A 13,134-nucleotide genomic window follows, 5' to 3' on the forward strand; every position below is an offset into this window, starting at 1 on the left:
GGACGGAATCTTAATTGGGAGAGGTGGATGACCAAGGCGGTGGAGAAGATTTTACACGTAAAGGCCGTTTAAGAAGCAGACATCGGTACACAAAGTTTGCCAAGACATGCGTGCTCGGTTCTTTACACTACATAAACCAAACCGCACTACCGCAAGTATAGATTTAATACAGCCAATATACAGGACGATTCACTTAGCATAACATTCATTCTATTTGCAGTTTTCTTCGATAACGCGGCTATTCAAAATCTGATTTTTGGAATTTTGAGATCATGTTTTTGAAACAAAACCACCCTTTTTTGTATTGTGAATTATTTAGCAGATCAATTTTTCTGAAATCGTTGATACATGAAAATCAAAATTAAACAAATAGTTTTTAGGTTACTTAACTTTGTTTATTAAGGGTAATATAGGTTCACGATAATGGGTTTGGAAGACATAGAGGCTATGGTGGCTTGATCACACACAAACACACACTACGCCACATACATTGGTAATAATAATATTAAACGTGTTTTTGTGTACCTATACCCGAATATTACCTTATCACAGAACCACGGTTTGTTCTAATACACAGGTACGCACTGAAATCGATATAGATACACACAAGTCTTGAAGTATCGTATATCATTCGATACCTACCTATTTCATATAAATATGCACTCTTACTCGTTCAATATTTCTAGAATTCTGCATGTTTACATGATCCCCTTATTCACTCCATCTGCTGAATATAAGAACCCATTACTTCCTCGGGTTACTATTATTGGGTCGTTATTTGTCTAATATATTATATAATCATTAATTGCATATCTGCACTCAGCACTAGTATAATTTTGTTACCACATCGACCTCATTTAATAGTTATTTACCTTACTTTCTTACATTCCGTTATAATAAACCATACTAAACGACAATTATTATTATTTATAGTATCTATTAGCTAGTAGCTACTTGTTCTATAAGTATATATTATATATTATTAATATTATTTCGTTTTAAGCAAATATTTTTCATAACATATAACCAGCCTATGTATAATTTCTAATCTCAGATCTGGTCTAAACTAACACGTCATACTCGTCGCTGATTTTTACTTTAGCATAAAATGACTTCAGTAGTTGTATAGTGGAGTAAATCTTTTATAGTAAGTATAGTAGGTTCTATAAAACTATAATAATGTTATATGAACGGTGAGCCTTCGTAATCTAAAGTGATACGCTTATACAATTGGTGCACATGAAACTATTTTAGTACCTATCATACCTGTTAATAAAGTTAAAGGAATTCAAAGAAACTCAATCCAATTATATCAAACCGCTTATTACAAACTTGGATGTTAAAAACAATTAATTTGTCTAAAATACTTCATTAGTTACCAACTTTTATGTTTACCTTTATAGCAATGAAGCTTATAAATTCAGTTATGTACCATAAATGAATATATGTTTACAATTGAAATATTTAATTATGTGCTTACTGCGAACGATTCCTTTATTTTATTTATTTGTATATTATAATGCTATTATTTTAAATTAAATTACCAACTGAGTAGAAAATAATAGATATTGACAATTCTAGAGAAAAGTATTTATTGTTTATACAAGTTAACGTGAAATGTATTAATATCTTTATATTAAATTGCTCTTAAATTAGGTATAAAGCCATTCTTTGTTTTACAGGAACTTATTAATATACACATAATATTAGATATTAATATATAATATTTTGGTACATGGAAATTTAAAATACAATATTTATTATTTATTACTTCAATGAATTTAACATTAGTTACACATAAAAGGTAGTTCATTTAATTAAGTTACCTTTAAGTTATAGGACCTCATTATTTAAATTGTGTTGTATACACGGTGGCCCATTTGGCCATGTGTATAATAAAAACGAAAATGATCTAAGCAATTCAAAACTTTCAATGCAGGTTATTCAAGTTATTAATGAAACCAATTCAGTTGAATAGGTAATATTAACATAAATATTATTACTGATTATTATACTATATAAAATTATATGATTAGGTAATAATTTCAATATAATACATAGGTATTTTAATAATATAACCAATTTGTTTCTTAATTTTCAAATAATAAATATAGCCAAAAAACAAAATAAAATAGTAAAATAGAAAAATTAGCGACCATAAACCTAAAAGACAGGTAGGTAGTTTATTTAACAACATAATACTATATAATAGTAATGGAATTTAACAAATATATGTTATATATATTTATAGATAATTAATAATTATATCTTAAAATACCAAGTTTTTTGGTATAAGTACTTATTAATAAGTGAATTTTTTTTTTGTTTTTATCGAAATACAGATGATTATAATATATTTTCCTTTATTGCTTTTTTCGGTAAATAAATACATTTATTTTTTTGTACATCAATACAAATTATAGGTTTTAATTAAAAACGATTTTATCTGTTTTTCTCTTTACTAAAACATAGATTGTTATAATATATGTACCACTATATTATATTCTAATATAGTAACATGGTATTATGGTATTAGGCTGAGCATTAGCTATGCCAAAATACGTTTAACATCTAGTAATAGTTTTATTTAAAAATAGGGTTATTACTTAGTAGTTATAAACTTATTATTATCTTTAGATATATGCATATTTAACTACCTACTACTAAATTCCTTGTTTTTAGTGTGGTTATGATGTTAATCATAATTATGTTTTTTGATCGAATAAATAATTCAAAAAAATACACATAGTACACTGTACTGAATACTTGCGCATAAATACTCATACCTATTATTAATTTATATAATATGCAAATTTTAGTTCCGTTAAACCACGAGAGTTTCAAAAATTATGATATTTAACAAATAATACTCTGAGTAGTTTATCCTTTTAGATAATTAAAAAACTATAAATAATCCGAGGAAGTACCTACCCGAAAACATAGAAAACGTTGAAATGCTTCAATGCGCCTTAGATGTGTATTATCCGCCGCTGATTCTTTTTTTAATGGAATAGGCTAAACAGTTTTATTCTTGGTAATATGCACTCCAACGACCACTATATATTGATGCACAGATGGCATCGAAGGATATTCAATTCTCGTAGATATTCACGTATAATCACGTTTAAACAATTTGTTTTCTATTTCAATCATTTGGCAAAGTCGAGGGAATAACATTTTTTAACCATTACCATGCCATTATGATCAAAAGCATCATATACCTAATATATTAAGCATAATATGTGTCGATTATCTCGATCGCTACCTAAATACAATGCGACTCGCGTTTTAGTAAAGATAATAATAATACGATACAAATTTACAGTTTTGATTAATGATTGGGGTCTACTAAACGAGTACGTATTATATTAGTACTAAGAGGCATAACAACAAATAATTAGTCACATTCTTAAACCAAAGGTAAATGTAAGATAAATTATAATATTTCATAACTGGTATATCTATTTATTCGTTTTTAAATCAAATGACGTTAACATTCATGATTTATATTTACATATTATATACATTATGTACTTATTGGAACCACAATTATAATGAGGTCATGCAAAGTAATCGCATTCCAAACATTATTTTCATCAAAATATGTTATCATTGAACAACTTCACAAATGTTGAGATCAATATCATCATGTGCAAAATGAAATTGTCTTGGCAGGTTCCAATAAAACACGTTCAAAACAAACTTTTGAACAGAGTAGAAAAATGTTTCTACAATAACGGTTCTAAACACAACTAAATTGCATTGTTAGATTGTCGTTTATACAGAATACTAAAATGTATTTATATAATCACTCACCTAAAATGAAAAAGGTTCACTGCTGAGAATAAGTCGACATCTTTTCCCGCAGGCCACAGCTGACTATCTCGTTCGCACGCTTTATGTGGAAGTGAATCACACATTAGCGTAGTTATATCGATAAATCGTAATATTAATGTTTGGTAAATTCAAGCAAATATATAATTTATATTAGCTGCTTAATTTATTGAAAAAATATGAATATAATTAATTTTACTAAAAAAAAGGTTCATCGCGGAGTAAAAGCAGTTTTGCTCTTTTAGTATGAGGTCGGCTGATCTCTACAGTCTCTCATCGTGTACGTACCGCAAAAATTAATTTTTGACGAAATTATATGGTTTTCTAGTGATTTTTTTTTATACTTATTTCTATAACTATTGATGTTACGATTCTTGTGATTTCTTAGTAGAAACAAAGTGAGTTTGTTAAGTCATGAGTTTGTTGATGAATATCGTTTGTTTTCTCTGTAGCTGCCGACATGACCAACGCAGCAATTATTCGTATAATATTGCAATATAATTTTTTGTTCAGTTTCGATTAACCGTCGTTGATGCACTTTCTCGATATTATGGTTAACCGTGTTCACTGTTCGAACCATTTTCTCGGTCAGCTTAACAAAACTGAGTACCTATATTTTATCGTTACTATATGGTCGTATCTTGGTAGTCCATGGAGTTTCTAGCAGTACCAAAGATGTGAAACTATTTGTCAATGTCACGACCATCGGTAAAATAATCTCGGGCGAAGCTAGGGGCGGGGGTTCAGTTGTCCTCGTAGAGAATTAAAAAAAAATTTAAATATTATTATTATGAACTATGAAAGTTACAGTAAATATAAATTTAGTACATAAGTCGTACAAGAACCGAAATCTAAAATAATACCTTGACATCAGTGTGCTCAACATTTGAAAGACCTTAAGCTTTTGAGTTAAATCAATACTCTGTATAAACAAATTATTAGCCTCCAACATCTAAGAAAAATTCTGTCGACGCCACTGATAATAATATTATAGTATCGTAGGATAAAAATGTATTGACGATCATAGATATGAGAACGAAATACACTGTCGTCGCCAAAAGCGACCGTCAGAATTCTGTTGCACGATTAACAGCCGTGTCGATCAAACCACATTCTGATTGCACGTTTAACTTTTGGTATGGTTATATAACCAAGTTAAAACCGAAGATACCAAGAATTGAATAGGTACGGCTCAACTTTTAAACCACTATGGTTACCAGTTGTAACCATAGTTACCATGACCTCGCGCGACACGACACACGATGTAGCTGTGAATCCGGCTTAAGCTGCGAGCCGCTTACCACCGACCGCTCGAATGATTATACCGGTAACCGTATACCACCGACCGCTTGAACGATTATACCGGTAACCGTATACCACACAATGTCACCGGATAACATATTATATTTATTTTAATTTCGTATGTCACATTGTTCGTTTCGATTTCACTATTTCAGGTAGATACCCAGAGCCCACGCATATCACCGGCACACAGTGCTGTGAAATATATGATTTTAAAGGCAAAAGCAAAATACTATTTTGAAAGTTAAAACACATCGTTTACGCTTAGATACTTGATAACATAACAATCATAACATATATATTATTTAAATCGTGACAGATAATGGGAATACAATTAATTGAATCAATTATATAATATGCATAATTATATACTCACTTATTATTATTATTTTTTTTTTTTTTATTAGAATGAAGCCTCGGCAACTATATGGCCATTGGCAACAATGGGCTTAACACTAAATTATTTACAAATTAGATATTTTACATCTTAAATACTATTGATAAGGTTGGACTTAATAATAAAGGTTATTATTTGTCTTATGTTGTCTGGGTGGAGGGCTTCTGACAGGATGTTTGAAATTCCTGCCTCCCGTCTATCCGTTTCGTATGAGAGGCATTCAGTTATGATGTGCTTAATTGAGAGAGGAGTACCGCAGCTGGGACATAGGGGTGGTCCAGTGTCGGCCTGGCCATGGCAGCTAGGCCGCGAACGCATCCGGGGCCCCCGTCCGTATTTTTTGTCGAGGGGCCCCGATATTTTAAAAAATATAATATTTCACTACTTATAAGCATTTTTTATCATTTTTATTTTATAACATGTTTGGGGGCCCTTCTGAAGAAATGCATCCGGAGCCTTTAAAGTACCAGGTCGACACTGGGTGGGTCTTCCTTCTTCATCAGATGTTGAACTCACTTATTTGTAAATGTCTCAAAAATGCAATTGCGTTTAAATTGTTTGATGCAATCATATTTGTATAATAAGACTTCAGATTTTATGTGCACATTTTTTTTTTTGTCAAAATATTTTTGCACCATCACATCAAAATTGTGATTTCGGCACTGTGTGATATAATGTAAAATAATAATTTTTATTTGATATTGAAATACAAATAATACAAAATCTTTTTTTATATATACATTTAATTGCATATTTTTCAAATTTTAGGAAGCTAAATATTTTAATAGTGTTTTAAGGTAATAAAAGGACTTTTAAGAAATATTTTATTACTTTGAATATTTTTAACTCGCACATATATAATATATATGTTTATCTAAATTTAAAATAATGTTAATGCTTTTCCCAAACTATAAGACATTAATTTAGACATATTATTTAAATTATATTACGATTTTAGTATCATAAAAAATTAAGTACAAATATGCATTTAATAATATGTATAAAAAGTAAAGTAGGTAGTGAAATGTTTAGTAAAAGTATAAAAATATTTTTAAAAATAATCATGTAATAAATGAATAAATTGTTGTATTATACAATATTATATGTCTATTATAAAACTTAAAAATATTTTTCTATACGTTTACTTTTATCATGCATCTTGTATATTCTAAATTTGCACTTTTAATGAACACATTTCAAGGTATAGAGTGCCATGTGGGTTTTAAAGTTTTTACAATATTGCCGTGAGACCTAAATTTGGTTCTCAGTGAATTATTTTACATTGTCATGAGAACCATATTTTGGATTCATTTGTCCCTTGGTTCTCATTTATTGGTTTCATACCATTATATTTATTATTTACAGATTTTGCATTGTCTTTTGGTATAAATAACGAAAACCTATAATTATTATTATTTCAAGGTATATTTAAATATAACCATAAAATAGCTAAAATATATTTCAATTTTATACTCCATGGCAATGTAAAATAAAATTTTAAAACCATTGTTGGCAGTCATCAACATTTATTTAGAGCCAAAACTGTCGCTCAACTTGTTAATTAAATATTACTAACATTATAATTTCTACGTAAAAAGTTAAATCTAGCAGATATAAAATAGAGTTTTACTTATTTTCTACATTTTTAACTTTTGCATCGAGATACTACATTATTATTAATTAAATTGCAATTTATTTTCTTTATGCATATAGTAAGGTTTTGTAAATTCAAACTATGAACAACATTATTAAGTTTGAATGAGTAAACCGAGAATTAAATCTTAGGAATAAAATATAAAATTAGTATAATATAGATTACCTCTAATAATTTCTGTTATGCTATTACGTTGCTTTACATAGATTTTGAAATTGAATTATCGTTGATCACCATTATCCCTAAATAGAAACGATAGAGGTATCTATAATAAATAACGATTATATTTGTACATAATATGCAATATCTGCGGTATATAAATAATTGCAATACTTTTTTCTCACATATAACAACAATTTTGATTTAAATAAATACATATTACTTATATAATATACTATAATATTATATACAAATTTGTGTAGTTGATATAATAGAAAGATGTTGGTAAGATTAAAATTATCAATAATTACTGATACCATATATTTATGTTAATTGTTAGTTTTAAACCTGACTTTGGCCGGAAAAGAATGAACAACCATAAAAAAATACTGCACTATATCGATGTATCTCGGTTTTAGTGTACCTCAATTCACAGGAAACTCAGCATAGGTGCATCTCACTTTGTGAAATAATTCGACCGAGATGATGAACAATTCAACCGTTGCGGATTGCCACATGATTTCCAAACGTAGTTTAAACTACTCTCTAAACTTTCTTAATACCTCTAAGAACAATCTCTGAAATTTTCGTCGAAACTGTTCAAATAGTATTTGAGTATATAAATTACAAACATTTGGAAATTTTACTTTTGTTGTATGTTTGAATGAAAATAATAATAAATTTAATAATATTTAATTTTAATAAATCCTATAACAATGCATGGCAAATCAGTTAGTGTCTAAATAGGTATCAATTTGTTTACTTCAAGCTTATTTCTATAATCAATGGAAACTCTTTATATGTACATTCAATAAATTTTATTATTCGATTTTCGAAAACGAAATTCATGCATAAACCCCACTATACCAACCTGGAGGGGTGGAAAAAATAAGTTAAAAGCATCTCCCGAGTCTCATGGATCTCTTTAAGTGTATTGTAATTGGTTCAGTATAGATTCTGAGATTGTCACGTCCAAACATAATACCTATACAAACTCTTAAGTTTTATTACATGAATATAGTGCTTATATATAGATCATAATAATATTATATTGGCATTGGCCTGATTGGCGTATAATTTTAATATTAATAATATTGTACATTAATTATTATAATGTAAGAAAAACCGTCGGGAAGTAATAAATTATATTTGTTCGCAGTACTTTTCTGTATGAAAATATACTCATAAAAATAATATTATTGACGGTGGCGTAGAAGTGGGAAAATCATTATAATATGTGGTGTAAATAATATAATTATTATCATCACCGATGCAGTCGTAAATCCGTGCATGTCACCGTACAAAACGTTAATTACGTCGCACGAAATTGTATTATAATGCGGCGGACGCGTTTTAGGCGGAACATCGTTTCGTAATAGGATATTTGTCACGTCTCCGACGAAAATCTCCATTGTGAAAATACGGCCGTGGTGCACGAGCCGTCGTCTGGACCTCACGTCGTCGCCTTAATTGAAATGGCATTACGACTTGTTAAGACGGCATTCCAATTACGCCGAGTCGGTTAATTTTACCGAATTATGAACGGGGAACGGTCGATTTTGCACTGGTAGTTATAATACCGCGTATAGTCGAATTATCGCCGGAACGTCTCGCCCGAAAAATTCCTCGTGGAACGTGTCCGGACCGGACGACCCAACGACGGCGATGTTATTGTATACACTCGATGTCATCGTCCACCGTGTTACAACAAAAAATATAATAATATTAAACCGTCATAAAACGCAAACTATACGGCGCAGAGTCTTGTTTTGAGAACCACTGCGCGCCAACCCTAGATCCACGTCACCACCCCGTCCGTCGCTCGTTACTCGACACAGAATCTACCCCGAGATCAGCGCCGCGTAGCCCCGTCCTTCGGAACCAGACTCTCGATCTTACACAGGTATCACATATCTTTGAGTTTAATACACGGAATGTATATACCTGCTGCACCCTACAGCGGTATCATCACGGTATTATGATATGCCCAGCTCCTATTGTTGTATAATGAAATATAATTTTTTGGTACGTCGAATTACTGAATATGGCTCAATCATAATAATATGTTATACTATGGTCTCCATACCAATCATCGGGTCTTAAATTGTAAAAAAATTCAGCGAAAATTCTTACTATTCGTTTAAACGTTCCGTACACAGTGTTCGTACTTTCCCCTTGTATCAGTTATATCTGTTTTGAACCTCAAAACTGCACTGCAAAAACCACGTTGTTTGCGATCAAATTTATAGTTTCTAAATAGACTTATCGTAGGGAACATCGACTGTTCAGTTTCTTAAGCTTAGATTTCTTAACGAATTTGGCGACCTAACAGTGAAATAGAATAAGGATGAAACCATAAATAAAAACTAAAAATCAATTTGTTCATCTCGCCTGCAAACGTTGACTTGTAAAAAAATGTATTATGATTTTATACTTGACAATGATGTAAATAGTATTTGTTATTTATTTCGTAACTTGTGCCGCAAATGAATTATTGTAAAAATTCTATTACAGTTTAAAAACGTTTGTTGTTATTAACTAATTTATGAAATTGGACCTTAAAACTTAATAAACAAATAAAAATGAATGAATAACTAAGCATCTATATACTTATGCGTAGTAGTGTGTTTGTGTGGAATTTTTTGTATAACATGCACTGAAAGATGGACTGCATATTGTTGTTTTTGTAGTTGCTGTAGGTATGAAATCCGTCGTCGATGGTAAAAAGGATGAAAAAACGTAATAAAGTAGAGAAAAAAAGGACCGAAGAGAAAAAAAAATAATACCTGAATATTCTCACATTTAGCCCCGAGGAGACTCGCGCACCACCACTTCATATAATATAACGTTATTATAAAACACGCGAGTACGCGACCCACACGCACACGCGCCCGGGTACCTACACGTGTATATAAGACGGACCGTCTAATTTTACTGCCGTCAAACTACACTAACTACATTATACGGGGTGGTTCATTTAACGTAAGACATCACACATTATTTTAGAAAACTCCAACGTTTTTCATAATATTTTGTTTAGATGATAATATTAAGTCGTTAAAATTTTCCAAAAAAAGATTGATTTCTGTCTGTTAGTCATTCTCCCTTTTGAATGACAACGTACATTATTAATTTCATATTCCAAAGAAGAATACTGCATTTAAAGTGTTTCGATCTATAAAATTCAAATTCGGACAGACAGTAAGTTTATCGGTTGTAACTTTTATGTAAGTGATACTAAAGTTTCGAGGAACGGAGTAGTACGTAGTGGACCAACTGTATTTTGGGGAATACCCTCCCGGCCACCCGGAACTACTCAGCTTCACTCGTTTAAACTTTAGATAGGTACTTAAAACTCGAGAATTCAGTTTTAATGCTTGGAAAAACTTCAAAAAATGTACTGTTTCGAAACAAGGAATCGAAAATGCTTGTCTCGATTAACAAAAGTAAAATTTAAAAAATACATATAACTTTTTTTTTATGTTGTTTTTCGACGGCTTAAAATGATACACATTTTGAAGACAATTAATATTTAAAAAAACACTATTTAAGAGTGTCTTACGTCAAATGGATCACCCGGTATAATAACGCATACACACACTCTTACACACTCACCACATATAGGTAGTCGTAAGGAAAAAGGATACGACGATTGTAGGCCGCCGAGTCGCCGCCGGTCTTCTCCCCACCCCTCTACCGACACCACACCGACGGCGAACCGTGTGCGGCTCGAGACCGGCCGACGAGGAGGCGGGCGGCGCGGTGTTGGCTGCAAGGCGACTGTCGTCGTCGGCCGCGGCGGCGACCGTGCTCGGTGGCGGCGAGGCGGACCAGTGTCCGAGACCGACCGGTAGCCTGCAGAACACTGCAACGGGTTGTCTCGCCGTCGATTCGTCTTCGCCGTTTTCCGGCGCGTGAAGTGCGCGGGCGCGCGCACGTTCGTTATACCTTGTGCACCACTATTACGACTACATCCGCGGTCAGAGCCCAAACGTTTTTTTTTTTTTACATATTTTCCGATCCGTGGCCACCGGGTGATTTTTCGGCCGGTCGTTCCGTTTTTTTCTTCCGCGCGTGATGGGCGTCTCGGTTTACCGCGAAGTGACGATGACCACCACTACCACCGAGGCCGCCGCGACGGTCGCATCCTCGTCGTCCGTCACCGCGACCGCGACGGCCACCAACAAGACGCCGTCGTTGAACGTGTTGATGTGCCGCCAATGGTGGAAAGTGTGTTGGATGTACGGAGATCAGGAAAAATATTACCGACAGCTGTACGGAGCAACGAAAAAACAGTCATCCTCGGCTTCGGCCTTTGGCATCAACGGCGGCGGCAGTGGCGGCAGGGCCACGGTCATGGAACTCCAGCAAATGTCCACCGTGTCTTTCGTGCCGCCACCGCCCCGGCCCATCGATAGGTTAGTCACATATGACATACATATTATTATGTTATAATTATGTATGTGTTTACAATAATTCCGTCTGATTTTCCACGTGTATGAGTAGTTACCTCCAACCGATGTATATACAGTTAACGAATCATAGGTGAATTCGCCCAAAAAAGGAGGCTTAATTGCCATATGGATTTTTGAGGAATCAGACGTGTGAGCTACATAGCCGTTCAAACTCGGCAAATACCGAACCGTTACGTTTGAAATTTCTGTTAATAAAGTAAATTATAAATTTATAAATTAATAATTGTTGATAAAAACGGTTTAATCTTTATAGGCACTACTACATCTCTTTTGGTGCATGTATATATTATACGTCCGATAGGTCTTTCTTGACCCATTATGGTACGTGTCCAAGGATTTTAATTATTATTTAAGACGATCACGAGATCCTGGGTGTTAGCATTAAAACGTAGGGTTTTGTGGATGGGTGCTGAGCACCCTTGCGATTTGGGCCACAATGAAGCGCATGTATCAGTTATTATGTTGTTATTATATTTACGTTTGATCTGGATTTCCATATAAGAGCCAATTTAATATTTAATTATCTAACGAAGAAATACGGATCGATTTTAAAATATTGTTGTAAATTAAAAAAGTTCAATCAAACGACTCTCCTTGCGTATAGTAATTCAATATTCTGTTATGTACACTTGAAAACAGGAAATTGTCTTAATTGGTTACGGATAACATACTTATGTATATACTTTAAACTAGAGAAAATTTTGTGCACAGGTATATTATATTATTATATGTGCATATCTCATATTTTTAATCAGTTTTTGCATCCTGGTGAATTTTTCAATACCGACTATAAATACCGGTTATTGAAAAATTAATAATCACTGTACATATTCGGTTGTTTTCTTTCAACATTAAAAATACATTTGATAAAATGCAACAGTTTACACGTAAAAATTGTTTTTGTTTATTTTTTACTGAATGATATACTTATACAATTTATAAATATTGAGTTTTACAATGATCGTAAATTATAATATATGAAAAAAATACTAAGGCGTATAATAATACGATATCTCCTTTAATCGTATAGCTAAATCTGCAGTTATTTCATATAAATACGGCTTATATTATTATTTTTAATTAATGTAGATATCTATGTTCGATTCCGAGTTGAAATTATTTTATTTATAATATCATTACCTAACTGCCGGCGAAAAGCATTTGTAATATTTTTTAAATATTTGTATGCGTATTTTATTGACGTTCGAGATTCAACCAGACGATTTTTAATCGTTTTTTTTTTTTATTTATATATAAAATCATACGCCTACTCCAACAAATACAAGTAGGTATCGTCGGTATTACTGAATAGA

At 32.1% G+C, this 13,134-nt stretch overlaps 1 protein-coding gene across 3 annotated transcripts in view; it reads left to right on the top strand.

The window, feature by feature from the left end:
• The window catches only part of LOC107161677 (uncharacterized), a 201,769-nt gene that overhangs the window by 104,465 nt on the left and 84,170 nt on the right, over nucleotides 1–13,134 (top strand). The window contains exon 1 of one of the 3 annotated variants that reach the window (XM_015508183.2): nucleotides 11,167–11,764. The exons of the other annotated variants lie outside the window; for them this stretch is intronic. Coding sequence (XP_015363669.2) covers nucleotides 11,424–11,764 — 341 coding nt within the window. The 5' untranslated portion in view covers nucleotides 11,167–11,423. Of the gene's footprint in view, nucleotides 1–11,166; nucleotides 11,765–13,134 lie in introns of those variants that run through there. 3 annotated transcript variants of the gene reach the window in all.

Source organism: Diuraphis noxia, unplaced genomic scaffold (assembly GCF_037042655.1).
Source record: "Diuraphis noxia isolate RWA-SAM2 unplaced genomic scaffold, SU_Dnox_SAM2 contig0002, whole genome shotgun sequence".
NCBI lineage: Eukaryota > Metazoa > Arthropoda > Insecta > Hemiptera > Aphididae > Diuraphis > Diuraphis noxia.